The sequence below is a fragment of the Microcaecilia unicolor genome, chromosome 2, assembly GCF_901765095.1.
Source record: "Microcaecilia unicolor chromosome 2, aMicUni1.1, whole genome shotgun sequence".
Lineage (NCBI taxonomy): Eukaryota > Metazoa > Chordata > Amphibia > Gymnophiona > Siphonopidae > Microcaecilia > Microcaecilia unicolor.
In genome coordinates, this window is record NC_044032.1 from 577,610,180 (window position 1) to 577,630,420 (window position 20,241).

At 39.1% G+C, this 20,241-nt stretch overlaps 1 protein-coding gene across 3 annotated transcripts in view; it reads right to left on the minus strand.

The window, feature by feature from the left end:
• Positions 1-20,241, minus strand: part of TENM3 (teneurin transmembrane protein 3) — a 582,976-nt gene that overhangs the window by 84,785 nt on the left and 477,950 nt on the right. For all 3 annotated transcript variants that reach the window (XM_030191520.1, XM_030191518.1, XM_030191519.1), the window contains exon 18: positions 1,963-2,212. In XM_030191520.1, coding sequence (XP_030047380.1) covers positions 1,963-2,212 — 250 coding nt within the window. The remainder of the gene's footprint in view (positions 1-1,962; positions 2,213-20,241) is intronic.

Below are 20,241 nucleotides of genomic sequence, written 5' to 3' on the forward strand. Positions count from 1 at the left end.
TAAAAATTATATGCATTCTACGTGGCAAAACTATGCAACAGGTCATTTGTCTTAAATGTAGCTGCACATATATTTAAAATACTAAAAGATTGCTGCATGCATTTTCTGTTTCTAATTTATTATCTGAATAACCTGCTCTTCCCCATACACATCAATAGGGTTTATAATAAAAAGACCTTCAGCCGCAGAAGGTACATCACAATGGCATGCATAGTTACATAAGGCCTTGTTTATTAAGCCATGCTGTAGGCACGCATATATTCCTATGGGTGTCTCTGGCATTAGCATGTGCTATAAACTCTAGCTCACCTTAATAAACAGGGCCCATAATTATAGCAGACAACATAGTAGTAATAACAAATGGCAAATGGCAGCAAACACAACAATCATTATTTGAAAAGACACATAATGAATAGAAAGCAATTTACATAGCACCACATTTCACTAATAATAAATAAAAGAGGATCCAAGTTCTTTACTTGTCATAACCAATTTTACTACATTAAAACGTGTCTAGAATAAACTTTTTTTTTTTTTTTTAAATGAGTGATCTAAAGATTTTGGAGTTACAGTGCATTTCATTCTCTTTGAATGAAATATGCTAGAACTCCAACGTGATACTGAAATATTTTAACACTGTTTACTAAGCCGCGCTGTAGGTGTGCTATCATTTTTAGTGTGTGTCAATGCTAGAGACACCCATAGGAATATATGGGTGTCTCTAGCATTAGTGCTTGCTAAATTTTAGAATGTGCTAAAAATGCTAGCGTGCCTTAGTAAACAAGTCCTTAAATTTTAAGTTACACTGTTTCATTTTATAATTTTATTAAAAATTGTATGCTGAGAATACATTTTGTGTTCTTACTGATATATAAATTTACCTGTTATATTTCAAAAAAAACTTTTAAATAAAAATGTGGAAAACATGTATACCAGATTTCTGTATATTTTAGTAATATTACTAAGATGGTTCACAAGTCCTATTCTTTGGCATGGAAATATTTCCTGTATCTTTTCTTTTTCTCAAGACTGGAAGATCAAAGCAGTCTCTGAAAATCTGTTGCATCAGAGAAAATGAAAACGAACAAATTGCTGGTGATTTTTTTTTTTTTTAGCAATATGTTGTTCAGTTTTGAGCAATAAACTTCTTTCATGAGTAAAGGTGAGAGAAAAAGAAAGACACTCTCAATAGCTAGATACAAATTTGTTGTAGCACAGAGAAAAGGTATCACTTCATTTATAAATATGTAAGTGAATTCACATAGCAACTGCATTAACTCATGGTGCTTTTGCTACATAACAACATAAACCAGGAAAACACATCAATGGGCAAGCATTTAAAAGGTTTTTCCTAGTTTGTGTCTCATGGGAATATACCTTATATATCTGTTCCACGAGAGGTTTCTCTTTGGAAAAAAAATAGCCCAGAAATCTTAGGTCACAGATACAAAATCTTCTGTTGTCCTTTATCCCTATTTAAAAACTGCTCCCTGTGATGGAGCGAATGGTATTGTATCAGGTTTCCCTAAGAACACTTTCTACCTGCAACCTGTGTGTGCCACATTTGTATGAGGTCCTGCAGCCACCGCAAACCACGCTATCACACTCTCCAACAAAGCACTGAGAAACAAATTCACTCATATGCTTTTGAACTAGATGGGGGGAAAAAACCCTCCTACAAATTTGAAGCCTTTACATAAACTATTATGAGAGATTTCCTGAGATATCACCTAGGAAGTGAGTACATCACCTTCACAATGCACCTCAACTTCATGATTCCACTGGGCAGAGATCATGAGCAAGCTTCTTTTGATCTGAGCTAGAGCTATGCATTCCAGCATACCAAATATATATATATATATAGATATATATATATATAGATATAGATATATATAGATATATAGATATAATTTGACTTTATTATACAACATTGTATTTTAGAATGCTAAACAATTTACTTACCTTAGTTCAAGAACACTAGTTACATTTCCTGATGGGTATATCCGTCGAATGTAGTTGAAATCTCCAACATACAAACTGCCATCTATTCCACAAGCTAAGGCAAAAGGAGCTAGAAGCTTATTGCCGTCAGCTTGACCATTGCAACTTGGGCATGAGATGCTGCGTCTTCGGCCATTGCCCATAATGGTACTAATAACTGGGGGTTGCTGAGATATAAATTGATTCTCCCCACTGCCTTTGTAGAGGATACCTAACAGAAAAAAAACAAATTTGCCCCAAATCAGTATAGCTTGTAAGGCATGAGAGTTATTAATAGAACAACACAACATATTCCAACTGTATGAATGCAGCTGATATTTTTTGATAAATCTGTTCATTTTCAGTATCAGCAGTTTAAAACAGTCCTCGGGACACACCCTGCAAGTCAGGTTTTCAGGATACCTACAATGAATACATATGAAATAGATCTACGTAGAATGGAGGCAGTGCATGCAATTTTATCTCATACATATTCACTGTGGGTATCCTGAAGACATGACTGACTAGCCCCCAGATTCTATATATGCTGCTTTAAGCTGCACGTATAAATATAGGCACACACCCAATTTGCATGCACAACTTAACTAACAACCAATCAGCACTGATAATTGGTTAATAACAAGCAATCATCTGCACTAATTTGAAATTATTTATGTATTTATGAAACTTATATCCCACATTATCTCAAATAGAATTCAAGTTCAATGTGGCTCACATTATAACAAATTTGGAACTTACAAACCATTCTGATTACATGGAACAAATTGAAAATGATTGCAAATACAACAGAATTCAAAAACAAGTAAGTTGAAGTCTAGATAAGATAACAATGCTTGTAATACATAGGGTGTAATGTGGATACGGACATGTTTATTGTTTCTGCAAGTTTAATTTAAGGTTAAGTTTTACTATTGTTAGAGCCCAAACTCATCAGGTGTGTTTTCATTTGTTTACAAAATATGAGATAGTCTTTATTTTGACGGAGTTGCTTAGCTAAAGCATTCAATCTATTTGTACTTTGGTATGAAAATCCAGCATTATATTTAATGTTATTACATTTACGGAAGTGTAGTATAAAAGTCTCTGGAGGATTTTTCAGCATTATGTTTTGACAGCTCTATGAAATTCAGCATGTAAAACGGAGATGAACCATAGATTATTTGGTGGGTGAATGCATATAATTTGAAATTAGAATTCACATATACATCTTATTAGGTTTATTCTATAAAGAGGTGCATGTTGATTCTAGTGCACAGACAAGAAAAGGGGACGTGGCCATGGGAAGAGCATGGACATGTCATGTCCCCTACCTCAATGCAAGCGGCATCCTCGGGCTGCACTGGGTCCAGTCAACACGCACACTTGACTGGCACAGCCCTGAGCCATGTGTGTGTAGTTCTTCTCTGGCTGCAGGATCCTTGATTGCTTTGCTTCCATGCACCTGGGTCTGCTCTCTCTCTCTCTGCCTGGCTTCTAGGCTCCTTGATTGCTTTGCTTCCACCCACCTGGGTCTGCTCTTCCTCTGCCTGGCTTCCCTTGCTTCTCTCCTATTTGTCTTCCAGTTCCTCCTTCCCCTGCTCTTGTCCTATGGCTGTGCCCCTTCTCCCTGCTGATGTCGACGCCAGCACTTTATCAGTTGAGCTCTCCCTGGACTCCATGCTTCGGCTTCTACTTTGGTAGGTGTTTCTAACTCTGTAGTCTGCTTCTTAACTACTGGTCCCTCATTGCTGACTTTGCCTGTACCTGGATTACCCTTCGGCCTGCCTACTGACTTTTGCCTGTACCTGGATTACTCTCTTGCCTGCCACCTGCCTACTGACTTTCGCCTGTACCTGGATTACTCTCTTGCCTACCACCTGCCTACTGACTTGCTTGTAACTGAATTACTCTCTTGACCTGCTGCCTGCCTGACCGATACATTCATCACCCCGCTTCCAGCTCCGTCCCGTAAGTCCTGCAGGCCGGCCCACACCTAGGGGCTCAACCTCTGGGGAACGGCGGTCAGCACAGGTGAAACCCGGGGTTGTCCAGCCACCAAGCAGAACCTGGTCCAAGTACCGGGCTCAGCAGCACTCTACTTGGTACAAGAACTCAAGTCTGACAGGGCAGATCAGGGCATTCCTGCAATTTATGCGTGTTATAGAATTTGGGGATCCACACCTAATTTACTCATGGTGATTTACATCAGGTTTTCATTGACGTACATGGTCACTCCTAAATATAGTTGCAGTTCTCAGCATTAAGCGTTATTCTATAAACTGCACTAATTTTTTTTGGTGCAGTTTATCTAGTCCTATGTGTGTTGAGGACTGAGATGAGAACCCCTGGTTTAAGATACTACTACTACTATTAAACATTTCTGACTTGATATCATTATATATGGAAAATTATGTTGTCCAGGGTAGCTGAAACACAAGCTTAATATTCCTTAATATTTTCTCAAAAATAAGGACGCTATTTATCCTCTGTATTATATTAATTTAGTCTTGCATAATAAATCTTTGTTTGGTGCCATTATATTTTGCAAATAGGCATGAAATAACTTTAAAAGATTTCTGTAACGAGAAAAAAAGGGAGTCTCCATGCTATAAGTCATGTTTTTCTTCATATAAGTAATTTTTTTTGTTCCATCAACTAACTGCATTTCAAACCATTTTACGGCCCTGTTACTAAGCCCCGCTAGAGGCGCATAAGCATTTTAGCATGTGCTAACCGTGTAGATGCCCATAAAAAATGCTAGCACACCTTAGTAAACAGTGCCCTTAGCATTTGCAAAGTGAAGTAACACACTGGCTACTGGTCTCTTTTCTTCAAACTAACTTCCCTCATTCTTTGTACATGGTAAAGCCATTTTGAACACAGAAGCCACAATGCATGAACAAATAGATACAAGGTGGTGCATATTTGTACAGAAATATTATTATGAACTTCTCTCATTCTTTGTTTATGGTAAAACCGTTTTGAACACAGAAACCATAGTGCATGAACAATTAGACAAGATATGGTGCATGTTTGTACAAAAATATTAATATGCTGAAACTGAATTTAAAAAAAGCTCTGCTGACTCAGACTACCACAGTCCACCAAGTCCAGCATCCTATCTTCAACAGTGCCAGTCTAGGATACAAGCACCAGGCAGATCCTATTTTTCACATCTCATTCCCCGGGATGAGCAATGGTTTTTCAGTCTTTCCAGCTAATATATCTTTTACGAATTTTTTTCCTCCAGGAACTTGTCCAAACCTCTTCAGAATCCTGCTATGTTAGTCACTTTGGTCATGTCCTTTTGCAATAGATTCCACAGCCTAATTATTCTCTGCATGAAAAAAAATATTTTCTATGACTTGTTTTCAATCAGTTGGTTATTAGTTTCATGGTGTCGCCTTCTTGTTTTAAGCTGTTTTGTAGAAAAGCATTATCATATGTAAGTTTTATGTTAAAGTGCAACTCATGTACACTATCTTGGGTGAATCTCTTCATAAAGGCAGTTAATAAATACCAATAAATAAAAAATAGTATGTTTGGGAGGTAAAACAATGGCTTCCTATTTAACAGTTCCACATCATTCATGATTTTATACATTTCTATAATATCCTCCCCTCAGTTGACTTTCCTCCAGCAGCTGAATGCTGTTCATATTTTCATTATCAGCTTGTGGGGATTATTTTCAAAAGAGAAAAATGTCTAAAAAGTGGCATAAAGCAGTATTTAGATGTTTTTGTCGCCTAAACGTCCAAATCGGTACTTTGGAAGCCCATTTTCTATGCAGTTCATCTGCAGTGTGTCCAAATCTTAAGAGGGCATGTTGGGGGCATGTTAAGGGTGGAATTTGGGCATCCCTAAGACCTGGAAAATTTTCCAGCCATAATGGAACAAAACAAAAACGTCTAGGACTAAAAAACTAAGCTGTTTTGGTCTAGATTGGTGTTAATAATAACTAAGCCATAAAAAAGTGCCCTAAGTGACCAGATGACCACTGGAGGAATAAAGGAATAACCTCCCCTTACTTCTCCCCAGTGGTCACTGACCCCTCCTACCCCTCCCCCCAAAAATGTAAAAGAAACAGTACATACCAGCCTCTATGACAGCCTCAGATGTTATAGCCAGTCCTATTAGAGCAGCTAGCAGGTCCCTGGAGTAGCCTAGCAGTCAGTACAGTGTACTGTGGAGAAGGAGACCCAGGCCCATAATCCACTCTGTTACCAAAACCCACCAAAAACCTACTGTACCCACATAGAGGTGACACCTGCAGATATAAGGGCTATTGCAGTGGTGTACAGTTGAGTACGTTTTGGTGAGTTTTGGAGAACTCACCACACAACACAAAGGGAGCAATAGTGTGATGTGTACCTGGGACCTTTTATGTGAAGTCACTGCAGTGTCCCCTAGGATGTCCCTCTGCTCTGCTGGGATTTCTGTGTGGCCAGTCTACTAAGAATGCTGGCTCCTCCTTTATCCCAATGACTTGATTTTGTGCATTTTTTACTTCAACATTTTTTTTTCCTGAAAATGGACCAAAAAGACAAAGGCACAGAACACAAAAACATCTAGCAAGTGACCACTATCAGAAACCAGTTCACAGAAAACAAAGTGTAAAAAAAAAAAAACACCAGGAAGGAGAGTTTTCCTTGTACACAGCTTAATTAAAAAGGTAATGACATTTTACAAATGTAATTTTTGCCTCTAAATGGTACACAACTCTATTTAATAGCATTCTGCAGTAAGGAAAGAGAATTTCAGCGTGATCAAATATGATCAGCTGTCATATTATGTTGTCTAACAACAGTGCAGAGCATGTTCTAATACTGTGCAAAGAGGCAAGGCAGGCTGGCAGCCAGTGTTAGGTTCTTAAAAATTTCTCTGTGTCTTAGAAGGGACCTTTTCTTGGTTTATTTATATCCTCATTAAGCTGTGAAGGTGATCTGTGCCATGATATTGATTGCCTGAATACCCTGTAATGTACTAGGCACCCAACCCTTTTCCTTTCATGCTGTCCTTTCAAAAATCAATATATATTTTAAAGGAGAACTGCTATTTAGCTAGGCTTTTAATCAGTGTATAATGGAAAAACAGTATTGACGTAACTATGTAATAAGTTTATTTTCCTGTTTTCAATACATTATATTCTATTTTATCAGCTTTCCAGCTGACACGGAGAGAGAGTGTGTTAACTAGGAATTTCATTAATGATATTGATTGTACTGTATTTTTCTGCATGCCTTCACAGATGTATTGTAATCAACATTTACATTTTATAGCAAGTCACAATTATGTTCAGTTGGTATTTGAGGCAAAAGGATTTAAAAGCATACTTTTCTGCTAAGAAACATGGAAAAAAAGTATAGGAGGACACTTCAATAATTCAGAATAAAGTTTTTAGAAGACAATTTTCCACAATGCTGCCATCACTTAGAAGTTAGGAACCCATCATAGCACTGAGATACTGCCCTTACTGCCGCTAAAAAGTTGCAGTCTGAGGGTCTACCACTTATACTGTCACTAACAACCCCGGTCCCTGAGCAAACACTGACCTGAAGCTGCTACAGCTACCATGAAGACAATATAGTTCTGGGATCCCAGGTCAGCTCAGATAAGCTAGCACTGCACAACTCCAGAAACAGGAGCTTACCCTACACTACCTATACTGTGGCCTCTCTAGTTAATACTGCTGTGAGTTTTCAAGATCATGGATCCCTATTCTGTTCTGTACATACTGCTTTTGAGTGTTTAGGTAGTGGGGATGGCGGTTGGAGGGGTGGGGGAGTGAGATAAGTTACAAGGGGGCCCTTTTACTAAGCTGTGTTAGGCAATAACGTGCACCTAATGCAGCACAAAATGGATTACCATGGGATGTGCTACAGCAACATGTGATAATCCTGAAATCTATGCAGGCTTACTGTGCACTAAGAATTTTATTTTGTAGGGGTCGTGTAAGGGGCAGTTAGCACATCTATATTAACATGCACTGTCAGGTTAGCGCACAGATACCGTATCAGCCCTTACTGCCTGCAAAATGGGTGGCAGTAAAATTGGCCTTAGTGTATGGAAAAGACCCACATAAGGGCGCAGTGAGGCCACTTTATAATGTAGTTTAAAGGACCCCTATGTTTCTCTATGTTTATTTATTTCCCTTTCACCCTGTTTGTAAAATCATTTTTAGCCCTATTGCTCCATGTTTTTAATTGTGATAGATGCTGTGATGGGCACTATGAGGGGCATTTTGGATATGATGTCTAAGTCCAACTTTAGACATTTTGCAAAAAAACATCCCAAATCTGAATAAGAAAGAAGTTAATTTTCCAAAAAGAAAAACATTTATCTTTTGTTTTTGAAAATACTGTTTCTAGCAAGGTTTTCAGCTTTGGACATCTTGTTTTTTTTTTTTTGTCCATTTTCAAAACAAAAACATAGAAAATCAAGCCATTTGGATGTAGGAGGGGCCAGCATTTTTAGTAGACTGGTCTCCCAGATATCCCAGAAGATAAATGGGGCACCCTAGGGGGCACTGCAGTAGGCTTTAAAAACATGCTCCCAGGTACACTTCTCACCATTGCTCCCTTGTCTGCTAAGCCCCCAAAACCCACTGCCCACAGATCTACACAATAACCCTTATGGGTGAAGGGGGCACCTATATGTGGGTACAGTGGGCTTCCGGTGAGTTTTGGAGGGCTCACAGTTTCCACCACAAATGTTACAGGTGGAGGGAGATAGGGACCAGATTCCCCCACTCTATGGTGCACTGCACTGACCACTACACTACTCCAGGCACCTGCATGCTGCTCTAATAGACCTGGCTCTAACGTCTGAAGCTGTCATAGAGGTTGCTAAATCAAAGTGTGATTTGAACGCACTTCTGATGGACTTCATAGAAAAACATCTAAAAATTGGTTTTGAAAATACCAATTTGGACGTTTTTGTGAGAAAAACGTCCAAATGCAGATTTATGCCACTTTTTCAACATTTTTCTCTTTTGAAAATGAGCTCCTATATCTAGTAAATAAATAAAATGAAGTGAAAGTACAAAAAGAAAGTGAGTTTATTGAGCTGAATATGTACTTGACTATATCAGCAGTGAGACTGTGGAGTATGTGCCTGGACGAGAACAAGCACAGTATGTATGGTTTAGCAATTTAAGGGACCCTTTTACTAACAAGCATTAAGAAATGGGTTAGCGCATTCTAATGAGAGACTTTCCTGTGCACTAAGCCCAATTCTAACAAAGGTGGAAAATAGGGCTTTTTTTTTCTTCTTTCAGGTCCCACGGAAGACCTGCAAAAATATTAACCTGGGATCACTTACTGCCTCCTATTTAGGAGACATAAAGTGCTCCTGTGTTAAGTCTCCATTATGCAGGTAACACGTACTAATGTGAATATACAAGATAACGCCTTCATGCCCATACCCCGTACCCAGCAACAAAAGAAACAACGCACACTGACGGGCACATTTCCGCAAAACACTTTTAATGCATTTTACGGTAATCCTCCCCCCCTGTTAAGTGCATATTGTTGCTTAATGCGGTTTAGTAAAAGGGCCCCTAAGTGTTTTGTAAATAATACCTGTTCTATTAGAGAATATAAAGTGCAATGCTATAATTTGGAGCCTACAGTTACACACCAGTTTCGAGCTCAGGTGCGTTGGATGCTATTTTGTAAGGTAGTACCAAAGTGCTATAGCGAGTTGATGCAAGGGGGTGTATATGTGGATGGAGTATGTGCAGGCTGTGGGCATGTCTCCAACTTATGCGTGTATCTTTTCGTACAAGTTACATGCTTTGCATGGTGTACTTAAGGGTACCCATTTACATCTGCAATTGCCCTGTGTAAATGGCTGTGCCTAAATTTAGGTTTGCCAATTTGGGTTTACACTACTTATGAATTAGTGCTCAGTGCACGGCAGTGTGCCTAAATGGAGATGTCTTTGTGCAGGGGTCTAGAGTCTGTCTGAGTGGGCCGGCATTGTCTGGTTCGGTGTGCTGTTGGCTGCCGGGATCATGCGGGGTTGATTGTGTTTGATGGAGGGTGGGTCTGTTGGCTCGGGCTGGTTGCTGTGTGGGTGTTCCATCGCTGTTTTCATTGTTGCTGCCAGGTGTTGCATGTTGGGGGCATTTGCTTTGAACTTTGTTTTGATTTGTTTGCCCAGTCCTTGCATGCACGTGGTGTTGCTTTTTGGACCCAGGGGTGGGGTGGGTTGTGTTGATTCTGGCCTTACTTGTTTTGGACTGCTTTGGGTCCTACTGGTCTGCGTCTGCTGTCTGGAGTTTTGGAGGTGAGAAGGTGGAAATTGGGTTTTGGATGTGCTCTGTGGACATCGTTGTTTGCTTTTGCTCCTCAGGAGCTTAGTCAAGATCGGGAGGCGGGGCTGGTGGTTGGGAGGTGGGGATAGTGCTGGGCAGACTTATACGGTCTGTGCCAGAGCCGGTGGTTGGGAGGCGGGGATAGTGCTGGGCAGACTTATACGGTCTGTGCCAGAGCCGGTGGTTGGGAGGCAGGGCTGGTGGTTGGGAGGCAGGGATAATGCTGGGCAGACTTATATGGTCTGTGCCCTGAAGAGCACAGGTACAAATCAAAGTAGGGTATACACAAAAAGTAGCACATATGAGTTATCTTGTTGGGCAGACTGGATGGACCGTGCAGGTCTTTTTCTGCCGTCATCTACTATGTTACTATGTTTGCGGTGTGTGGATGCCTGTCTCCACCGGCTCTGTTCTTTGGTGGTGCCGTATGTTCGGAGATCGTGGCCGTGTGTGTGGACAATAATTTAGATATATAATGCATACTTATGAACTTTAATGTAATACCACTTTGTATTTCTCACTCCGGAAATGGCGATCGCCATTACGGCACAATGTAAGCCACATTGAGCCTGCAAATAGGTGGGAAAATGTGGGATACAAATGCAACAAATAAATAAATAGAAATTCCCTTGTCTTTGCCCATTCCCAGTAAGCAGTGCTTGTAGAGCTCTAACTTTGTCTTACTCTTGGCCATGTCGCTTCCTCTGACCTATAAACATTCAGCATGATCAAGTATGTAACCACGTCCAAAAGTCCAGCATGCTTTTAAACTAACTAAACAAAGTCAGCAAACACTCAGTTTTGTAACTTGACATCTGGAATGTCTTCAGATTAAGAGGCTCTTTTACAAAGACACGGCAAAAAGTGGCCTTACTGCATCCTTATTTGGGTCTTTCCCGTGTGCTAAAGCCAATTTAAGCCGTGGCCGGAAAAAGTCTGATTTTCTATTTTTGGCATTAATGGCCACAGGTTATTTTGTAGGCCGTTTTGCAAGCAGTATGGGCTCACACGCTAATCAGCTTGTACATGGCAATGTGGCTGCCATAACTGATTAGCACATATGCGCCTGCTCAGCCAAAAAATAAAATTTATTTTTAGCATGTGGGTAGTACACGTACATCTGGATTTTACCACAGGGCTCACTGAGACCCCACAATAAGCCCCTTTAACCTGTGGTAAGCACACATTAGTGTCTATTGCAACTTGGTAAATGGGCCCCTAAGAGTACAGTGGTTACTGGCAATGACTATGCAGAAGTAAAGATTACGGTATTTTTTTCTCATGGCATTAATGCCAATTATTTAAATACCATGCAATATAAAACTACACCAAAAATAAAAGCAGCATTTGTAATCATTGTATAGCACATATACACAAATGTCTTATATTACATTGAAGAAAACCTCTTCCACTTGTTTAATAGTCAAAAGACTAGGTGGATATAATACCAGTTCAGAGCTTTGGACTCAACTTCGAGATTTGACTCAATTGACTTAAGAATAATCAACCATGACTAGAGGGAGGGAGGGGGTTTGGGGGTGGGAGGGAAGGGGGAAGGAGCGGGGAAAAAGTATTCTGTATCTGTTTACATGTGAAAATTGTGGTTGTCAATAAAAAACAATTTAAAGTTAAAAAAAAAAAAGTAAAGACACTTTACTCTAGAATGCTTCACCTTCTCTATCTACAAACTCTGGATATATTGTCAAGTTTATATATATGCACGGTTATCAAACATAATAAAATATATTGCTACTTGCTACTGCTGGCCTGAGCTCATCAGACAAATGTTGGCATTGTTTGCTGCAAGTGGGTACTTTCTCTCATATGCTATATGAGTGTCCTCCGATCTTTCAATTCTGGAAGGCTGTTTGGAATATTATACAAAAACTTTTGCCCATAACTGATGACCTGACTTATTCAATTGTAATTTTTAAGTCCGTTCATACAACTTTTGATTTGACCTCCCCGCAATCAAAACTATTGGACATTCTCCTCACTATTGCTCAACGGCATATTTTGCAAAACTGGAAAAACGCACAGTTGCTGAATATTCATTTCTGGTGGAATACAGTCCTGCAGCATCAGAAGTTTGAGCTCGCCATGGCTGCGAAAAGTCGGATGATAGTATCTAAGAAAAAAATTTGGTCTATTTTGGACAACTACCTCCAAACTATTCAGGCCACACCTTAAACCAGTACAAAGGACTTATTTGTTAAACACCTGGATGCTTTCCCCTCATTTTTTCTCTTCTTTCCTTTCTCTTTTTTTTTTTTTTTTTTTTTTCTTCCTTTCCCACCTGTTGTGTTTCTTGCTTCCTAGGTTTTTCCATCATTGTTTTCCTGTTATTTGTATTCTTTGAAAATTAATAAAATATTTGGAAAAAAAAATATATATATATTTTGGCAGACCAGCTTATCCTTAAATGCAATTTTAATCAAAGGCATGTAAACCAGTCATTGAAACATACTTGTATTTGGTTAGGCATTGCCAATGTTCTCATTATTATACAGATCGATAACTGTCAAGGTCTGCTATATGGATGATCAGCTGTTACTATTACGTTCATATGTTCCATTAAATCTCAGCATGCTTTAATCCATGTAAACCACATGCTAGTATCTGCTTTAAAGCTAACCAAGTTTATTGATTGAGTGTACTGAATTTCAGAGGCTAATCTTGGTGGCTACATTTTCCTCTGTGATAATATGCTCAATTAAATCCAAACAAAACTAAGGTTTTGTGATTCTCTAGTTTACAGGAGGATATTCCTTCAACAATACTGTTGACTAATGGAAAAAGTTTAAAGATGGAAAGAGAGTCAAGAGTTTTGGGAGTTACTTTGGAATCCTCTTTCACCTTTGAGTTACAAGTTAACCAGTTATGAAACAGAGCTTTCTATTGTATGTGACAACTGAGATTGATTAGATCTTATTTTTATGATTTTCATTTTGCCCTCTTAGTCCAAATGTTGGTGCTGTCCCATTTGGACTATTTTAATTCTCTGTATATTGGTTTGGGTGGCAATTTGTTTTTGAGCCTGCAAAAAGGTGGGAAAATGTGGGGTACAAATGCAATAAATAATAATAATAAATTACAATTAACACAAAATATAGTGGTATGATTGGTTTTCCATTTAAAAAAATATGACCATATTTCTGAATATGTTAAAAGACTTCACTGGCTTCCATAAGAGCATGATTTTATTTTCTTTAAAAACATATATTTTTATTTAAAAAACTGCCAACACAGGTACAACAGAACATCAAAAAGAGTCAGCATGATTAACCAAATGTAATGGGGCAGTTCTATAAAAAGAGTAGTAAATATCCTGGACGGATGGTATTCATCACAGAGTACTGATAGAACTGAAAAATGAACTTGCGGAGCTATTGTTAGTAATATGTAATTTATCCTTAAAATTGAGCATGGTACCGGAAGATTGGAGGGTGGCTAATGTAATGCCGATTTTTAAAAAAGGTTCCATAGGAGATCCGGGAAATTATAGACCGATGAGCCTGACATCGGTGCCAGGCGAAATGGTAGAGACTATTATTAAGAACAAAATTACAGAGCATATTCAAAAGCATTGATTAATGAGACAAAGTCAACATGGATTTAGTGAAGGGAAATCTTTCCTCACCAATCTACTACATTTCTTTGAAGGGGTGAACAAACATGTGGATAAAGGTGAGCCAGTTGATATTGTATATAATATGGATTTTCAGAAGGCGTTTGACAAAGTACCTCATGAAAGACTCCAGAGGAAATTGGAGAGTCATGTGATAGGAGGTAGTGTACTATTGTGGATTAAAAACTGGTTAAAAGATAGAAAACAGAGAGTAGGGTTAAATGGTCAGTATTTAAATGGAGAAGGGTAGTTAGTGGGGTTCCCCAGGGGTCTGTGCTGGGACCGCTGCTTTTTAACATATTTATAAATGACCTAGAGATGGGAGTAACTAGTGAAGTAATTACATTTGCTGATGACACAAAGTTATTCAAAGTCGTGAAATCGCAGGAGGATTGTGAAAAATTACAAGAGGACCTTACGAGACTGGGCGTCTAAATGGCAGCTGACGTTTAATGTGAGCAAGTGCAAAGTGATGCATGTGGGAAAGAGGAACTCAAATTACAGCTACGTCATGCAAGGTTCCACGTTAGGAGTCACAGACCAAGAAAGGGATCTAGGTGTCATCGTTGATGAAAGTTGATGATACATTGAAACCTTCTGCTCAGTGTGCTGCTGCAGCTAAGAAAGCAAATAGAATGTTAGGTATTATTAGGAAAGGAATGGAAAACAAAAATGAGGATGTTATAATCCCTTTGTATCGCACCATGGTGCGACCGCACCTCAAATATTGTGTTCAGTTTTGGGCACCGTATCTCAAAAAAGATATAGTGGAATTAGAAAAGGTGCAGAGAAGGGCGACAAAAATGATAAAGGGGATTGGACGACTTCCCTATGAGGAAAGGCTGAAGCAGCTAGGGCTCTTCAGCTTGGAGAAAAGGCGACTGAGGGGAGATATGATAGAGGTCTATAAAATAATGAGTGGAGTGGAATGGGTAGATGTGAAGCATCTGTTTATGCTTTCCAAAAATACCAGGACTAGGGGGCATGCGATGAAGCTACAATGTAGTAAATTTAAAACAAATCAGAGAAAATGTTTCTTCACTCAACATGTAATTAAACTCTGGAATTTGTTACCAGAGAATGTGGTAAAGGCAGTTAGCTTAGCGGAGTTTAAAAAAGGTTTGGGCGGCTTCACAAATAAGTCTATAGACCATTATTAAATGGACTTGGGGAAAAGCCACTATTTCTGGGATAAGCAGTATAGAATGTTTTGTACTTTTTTGGGATCTTGCCAGGTATTTGTGACCTGGATTTGCCACTGTTGGAAACAGGATGCTGGGCTTGATGGACCTTTGGTCTTTCCCATTATGGCAATACTTATGTACTTATGATCTTTCAGCAATACAGTGAAATTTTCAAAATACGCCCCTACTACAGATAGCGTTAGATAAATACCTAAATTATTTTTCGGACCCGCGTACTGGACGCATGTCAAAAATGAAATTACTGCAAAAGCCACACGGTACCGGGCGTTGGGCATGCATAGACGCTTATGCGGCTTAATAAAAGGGCTCCTGAATTTTTCCAGTTGAAAAAAAGCATCCACATAAACTTTTGGAACAGGAATATTCCAGGTTGAAAATGCTATATTATTCATGTACCGTGTCCTGATAGCACATAAGCAGCCTTAAAACATGAAATCAAACAGGATGAAACTGGCTTAGGCAAATCTAAAGTAATTTCATGTATATAAGAGTGCATGACAATAACATACTGATTAAGAATTTATTAATGAAATCTAAAATCCTCTTATGTTACCCACATGTGATTACATCATTACAATCATGCACTGATATTTTTCTGAAATGGCTGAGTTCTATAATTTTCATCAGAAGAATTCTCCAAGTCAGCATACTGCTTTGCTGCACCTGATTTATTCTGTCTACTTTGAAAAATTGGTCCTCCACCATTCTACCCTATTATCAGGGAACAGTAGGAGGAACATTAGAATATTTATTATAGTATTCTAGGGTACCCATATAAACACCTGTCAGTGTCTCCACACCCCTGGGAATACATTTCTCCAGCTCATCCACCTTGTCATTACAACTAACCACTTCATTTATTCAATTAGACACATGTCACTTTGAAAAGTCACTACTTGTCAGAATCTACTCTTGAACATAATTTAATGCCAGGATCAATTTAGCTTGTGATTCAAGGCTGTTGCACATTTTTTTATGCAAACACATACTTACACTTTTGGAGGCAAGCGCTGCATTATTACTATTTTTTTTCATATTAGATAGATGACACAGACTTGTCAGGATAATTGGTGCTAATTTTGGTTTAAACTTATAATTCAACACTGAACACTTAAAAAAAAAGGTAAAAGATAACAGTAATCCTGTATTTGTTATGAAAGCAGTCCTGTACTTTTCTTAGTACCACTGCTTTACATGCTTCCAAAGTATGGCATGTTAGAAAAAACTTATATAAAAAAATAATCAATATCCATCTGTCTATCTCTCCACTGCCATAACAGCACTAAACAAAACAAAAAACAGTTGCAACAACAAAAAGAATAGAAATTCACCAAATTTGGCATGCATAAGGCAAATGTAAATATCTCAAAGGAGGTCAAAAACAAGGCGCATTGGGCTTACATTTTCAGAGAATCGAAGCTTCAATAAAATATCCATCACATTTTTTGGAGACTACTAAAATGCTGACCAGCACTCCATTCCAAAATTCCCTCTATTCCTTATTTCATCCTTCTACAAGTTTGGCACAGAGCATTATGAACACACATAGAAAAATAGAGCAACTGGCAAGGGATGGCATCAAAGGACTCCTTAGAAGTTATATCCCCCATACTATGTCAGCACCACATACATCCTTGTACACATATCCACCTCACCCAAACAACTTCACACTTTCCTTCATGTCCTCTACCCAAATCCATTCTCAGTGTATCCACACAGAAAAAAAAGCTGAATAGCACCAAAAGACACACAACATCCTTCAAAAACCAACACCCCACAACCATGCCACATGTGATCCTCTAGTCCTGCATTCAACTAGCAGATGAAATTTAGGGCCAGACTAAGTAAATGGCACCCAAATTTGTGTACCAGAAAAAATTGTTGCAAAGCACTATTCTATAAAGGGCGCTTTGTGTTGAGCACTGTTTATAGAATGGTGTGTAGCGCTGATTTCTGTGCCCAAATCTGGGTATCAGGACTCATGTCTGCTAAAACCAAGTGTAATTCTTGGCACCCAATTTGGGCTCGAATCTGTGGTATTCTATAACATTCTGTGCAAATTTCCAAAATGCCCCTGACCTGCCCTGTCCCTCTCATGAACATGCCCCTTTTTGGGTTGTGCGCATGGGATTTGGGTGCACAGTTTTATAGAACAGCGCATAGCAAGATGTGCATGCAAATTCAAATTGGTGCCAATATTAATAAGTGATTGTTAGTGCTCAGTCATTGACGTTAACTGGCTTGTTACTCAATTTAGTTGTATACGCATCTCAGGATTGCATCCAAATTTGGGCATGCAAATTTGAGCACTCTTTACTCAATGTATAATTAAACTCTGGAATTCACTGCCAGAAAATGTGGTAAAAGCAGATAGCACAGTAGAATTTAAAAAGCGTTTGGATAAGCTCCTAAAAAAAAAATTCTATAAGCCATTACAGTGAAAAACGTCTTTTTTTTTTTCAAAAATACAGTTTAGAACAAGGTTTTGTGTGTTTTACTTTTTAGACCATTTTTAAATAAAACTGCACAAGTTAAAAACACACAAAATCAAACCATTGAGATATAGGAAAGGCCAGCATTTTTAGTAGACTGGGCCTCCAGACATCCCAGAAGAGCAATTGAGCACCCTAGGAGGCATTCCTGTGGACTTCATATACATGCTCCCAGGTACACATCTCACCACTGCTCCCTTACCTTGTCCGCTGAGCCCTCCAAAACCCACAAACCCCAACTGTACACCACTACAATTGCCCTTATGGGTGAAAGAAGTGCCTAAATGTGAGTACAGTGGGTTTCTGATGAGTTTTCCACCACAAGTGTAACAGGTAGGAGGTATGGGCCGGGGTCCACCTGTCTACAGTGCACCTATCAGAGGCTAGTGAGTACTATTTTTCTTTACATTTTTTGGGGTGGGAGGGGGGTCAGTGACCACTGGAGGAGTTAGGGGAGTCATCCCAGATTCCCTCCAGTGGTCATCAAGGGCATCCTTTTGTGTCTTATTTGTTAGAAAAACAGATCTAGACCAAAACGTTGACGTTTTTTGCCCTAGATGTTTTGGTTTTATTCCACTATGGCTGTAAAACATTGAAGTGTTAGGGACGCCCTAACCCTGCCTTTGAAATGCCCCTGACACACTCCCTTGTGATTTGGATGCACTGCAGACAAAATGCATAGATGGACATCTGCAAAACAGGTTTTCAAAATATCGATTTGGACGTTTTGAGAAAAAATCCATCTAAATGGTGCTTATGACACTTTTTGGACGTTTTTCTCTTTCAAAAACGAGCCCCAGAGTAACCTGTGCAACTATGTACATCTAAGTGCATTGAAAATAAGCCCCTTGGTGTATCGTGTATTCTTACTTAATTCAGTTCAAGAACTATTTATGGGATGGCTAGTTAACACCATCATCACTACCCCCAGTGATGACCAGAATTTGAGGTGAAAACAGAATCTGGTAGAGGGAGATGTTCCAGGCTAGAGTCTTACTGATGGTGCCAAAAGCATAGGAGAGAACTGTGTAGATTTGTGCCTTGAATCAGTGTCCTGATCTGTGGTGAGATGCTTACACTCTTCCAGCACTTTTTGAGAGGATCTTCAAAGTTCCCTTAACATCAGGCCTTTGCAAATGTAAAGGTGACTGTGGTTTAAGTCTGGAAAACTCTGATGAAGTAGTTGCCAGCTTAGATGATTCCTGGCATTGTTCCTTTCCAGATAGTGTATACCACAGAGGCCATGGCAAGGTGCAAACCCTCCATATTTCTAGTTTTTATTATAGTATAACCATCTTGCATTTCTTGAGCTGGGCACAGATCTGAAATTGCAAGACAGCTAGAAATGTATTTTTCTAATAACTACCCTTCTAAGGCTGTAGAAATTTGTGGTTTGACATTTGGCCTATGCTAACTTGTGATAAGCAACCAAGAGCCAGAGACTCCTATGACTCAGGACACCTGCAGTATCCAGGTAAACAATCAACAGATGAAGTAAGTGGGTTTGGGTGAAATTGTAGCTTCAGCAAGACGGCGTGGGCACTAGCATGGTGACTATACTTAACTAAGACATAAGTCACCATTATCTAATAAAAACTTATGCTTATGTATATGACAGGCCTTAAACTGTTCATGCAATTAAATGATAGATTAGAAGGTAGAAAGTGCTGGAACAGGATTCACCATAAAAGGAAATAGAATGTTCTGGAAAGATGCATATTCATTAGGTAGGAAGGGTAATTAAGATAATAAAGCAAGGAAGAAAAAGATATATAAGAGGAACCAGAACTGAGGATGGAGAGCCTCAGTGTGTCTACACTAGCAAGTGGACATATTGACAGCTCCCAAGAAAAACTCTGTTTGTTTATTTGCTACATATTATACTGTAGTGGGGTTTTTATTTTCTTTAATATCTGAATAATTGCTTATTGGCTTCTTTGAATAAACATTTATTAAGTCTAATACTTATTTAGTAGCCAGAGTTTTTCTTGCCTGGGGTTCTGCCTGGGGGGTGGGGGGAGGTTACTCAAGGGTCCACCCTCCAGGAGACCTCCAGAAGGCTACTCCTGTCTCGGAGGCAAGGACAGGAGTGCAATAGGTTATTGAAGTCACTTTACATGGAGGTAGAGGCAACCTCTGCAGAGCAGCCTCTACTGTAGTGTGCCCAATCATCTGACCTCTGTGCAGAAAACATTTTTTTCAATGGCTGTTAAGTTTGCCTGTGATATTTTCTGCAGAACATAAATAAAATAGCAAACAAAAGAAGCTTTTTTTTTCTTTCTTTCAATATGTTGAAAAATATCTGAGACAAATGTAAACACATCTTCATAGAAAGGAGTGATTTGATTTTGTATCTGTCAGGCAGAGTGGAAAAGACAAACAAAGGGGACTAGGAAGGGGTGCTGTGTACAAGAAGGGCCATGTATGGTAAGAACTTTACATTTAGTCCTGATCTCTGAGAGCACTGTTCCAATCTGGTACCTTTGGCTGACCTTACACACTTTTACTGTCTGTCTCAGTTCTGCTTGCCCATGAAAAGCAGTGCAATACTCCCTGAAAGGATATAGACAGTCCAAATAAGGGCTACAAAAATGATCCAGTCTGCAGTAAATGCACTAT